The sequence below is a fragment of the Crocodylus porosus genome, unplaced genomic scaffold, assembly GCF_001723895.1.
Source record: "Crocodylus porosus isolate Cpor-Errol unplaced genomic scaffold, CroPor_comp1, whole genome shotgun sequence".
NCBI classification, from domain to species: Eukaryota; Metazoa; Chordata; order Crocodylia; family Crocodylidae; genus Crocodylus; species Crocodylus porosus.
The window spans coordinates 129306042-129307656 of record NW_017728886.1 but is presented as its reverse complement, the minus strand read 5'-3'; the positions used below and the strand labels follow the sequence as shown (position 1 = coordinate 129307656).

At 43.5% G+C, this 1615-nt stretch overlaps 1 protein-coding gene across 2 annotated transcripts in view; it reads left to right on the top strand.

Annotated features, from left to right (window-relative positions):
• Positions 1–110: 110 nt before the first annotated feature.
• The window catches only part of ZNF622 (zinc finger protein 622), a 17055-nt gene continuing 15550 nt past the window's right edge, over positions 111–1615 (top strand). For both annotated transcript variants that reach the window (XM_019541872.1, XM_019541863.1), the window contains exon 1: positions 111–744. In XM_019541872.1, coding sequence (XP_019397417.1) covers positions 129–744 — 616 coding nt within the window. In that variant the 5' untranslated portion in view covers positions 111–128. The remainder of the gene's footprint in view (positions 745–1615) is intronic.

Sequence of the window (1615 nt, the reverse complement as noted above, 5' to 3'; positions counted from 1 at the left end):
AAAAAAAAAAACCTTCCCCACGGTAGAACTGCAGCAGTTGGTGCTCCCTTGCCCTACACTTCCTTTCTCTAGAAAGGCTGGTTTTGATTTCTTTATCTTCACATGCTTCCTTTTTTCAGGTTCCAATCATGGCAGCTTACACTTGCATTACTTGTCGTGTGGCTTTCAAGGATGCTGATATTCAACGTGCTCATTACAAAACTGACTGGCACAGGTATAACCTGAAGCGGAAGGTCGCTGACATGCCTCCCGTCACTGCTGAGAACTTCCAAGAGCGCGTCCTAGCGCAGAGGGTGGTGGCAGAGGAGCAGAGCAAAATCACTGCCACATACTGTACAGCCTGTAGCAAGCGGTTCTCCACTTTCAATGCTTATGAGAATCACTTGAAGTCCAAGAAGCACCTGGAGCTTGAGAAGAAAGCTGTTGAGGCCATCAGCAAGAAGGTCGACACCTTAAATGAGAAAAACCTGGAGAAGGGGCTGGTCCCTGAAAACCTAAACAAAGATGCTATGAATGCAGCCATTCAGCAAGCCATCAGGCCCCAGCCATCTTCCTCGCCAAAGAAGATACCCTTGCTTCCCATTGACACAAGCAGCTCTCTAGCTCCTGCTGGAGGCCCCAGTCTCTCTCAAAGCAGAGAGCGACTGGAAAAGCCTCCTCGGATCCAGTGGTTTGAACAACAGGCAAAAAAGTTGGCCAAACAGCAAGTAGAACAGGAGGAAGAAGATGAAGATATGGAGGAAGGTAAGAACCAGCAAGCGGGTAGAAGGTGGCTTGGGCTATAGCAAGTGTTGGTTGTTTTTTTCAGGTAAAAGCGTCTCATTTTTGTTTTTTGTTTTGTTTTAAAAAACTTTCTCTCCAAGGCATAAAAAGGCTCTTTTACTACTTTATGTTTAAACTTTGTAGTCTCAAAAAAAAATGCAGATTTCTGTAGCAGGGCAAAGCAAAATATAATGTTCTTTACTAAATGTTTGGTCTTCATAATCCTGGACCTCAGTGAGTGGTGGGAATAAGGGGGTGCTAAACTTTGCGGGAAGTTAATTTGCTGGATAAACTATTATTAACACGCAGTTGCCAATGGGAGTTTTCAAAAGAAAGCCCACACTGAGGAAGATAACAAAAAAATGTTCTGGCCATGAAAATGGAAAAAAACAGTCAGCATTTAGTGTCCAATATCTCATCCATCGTTTTATTTACCTATTTCAGGGAGAAATGGGAAGTTTTGCAGTTGCTAAGGAATAGAGGCCATTTTTTCCCTTCTTTCTCTGTTGCTGCCTTTAGGTGCATAGAAGCAGTCCATGGAATTTACTCTGTTAGAGCAGTTGTATGCTAGTGTGATTCCATTGACAGCTTGAGGAGTCGGGCCCCATTTGTTTTAACAGCTAGGCCTCTTGTCATCCTGTTGTAGGGGTAATGCGCATTTCTGAATTTGGATCTTGGAGGGGATGTAAAGCAGGAGCCAACTTGTAACTTTCCTGTATTAACGTATTGCTAAAAGGTGGCACTGAATCTCTTTTGACCAATCTGTTTGACCAATCTCATTTCCTTCTATGACCAGGTGACCTATCACCTGGACAAGGGAGAAGAGATTGATGTCATATATCTTGACTTCAAA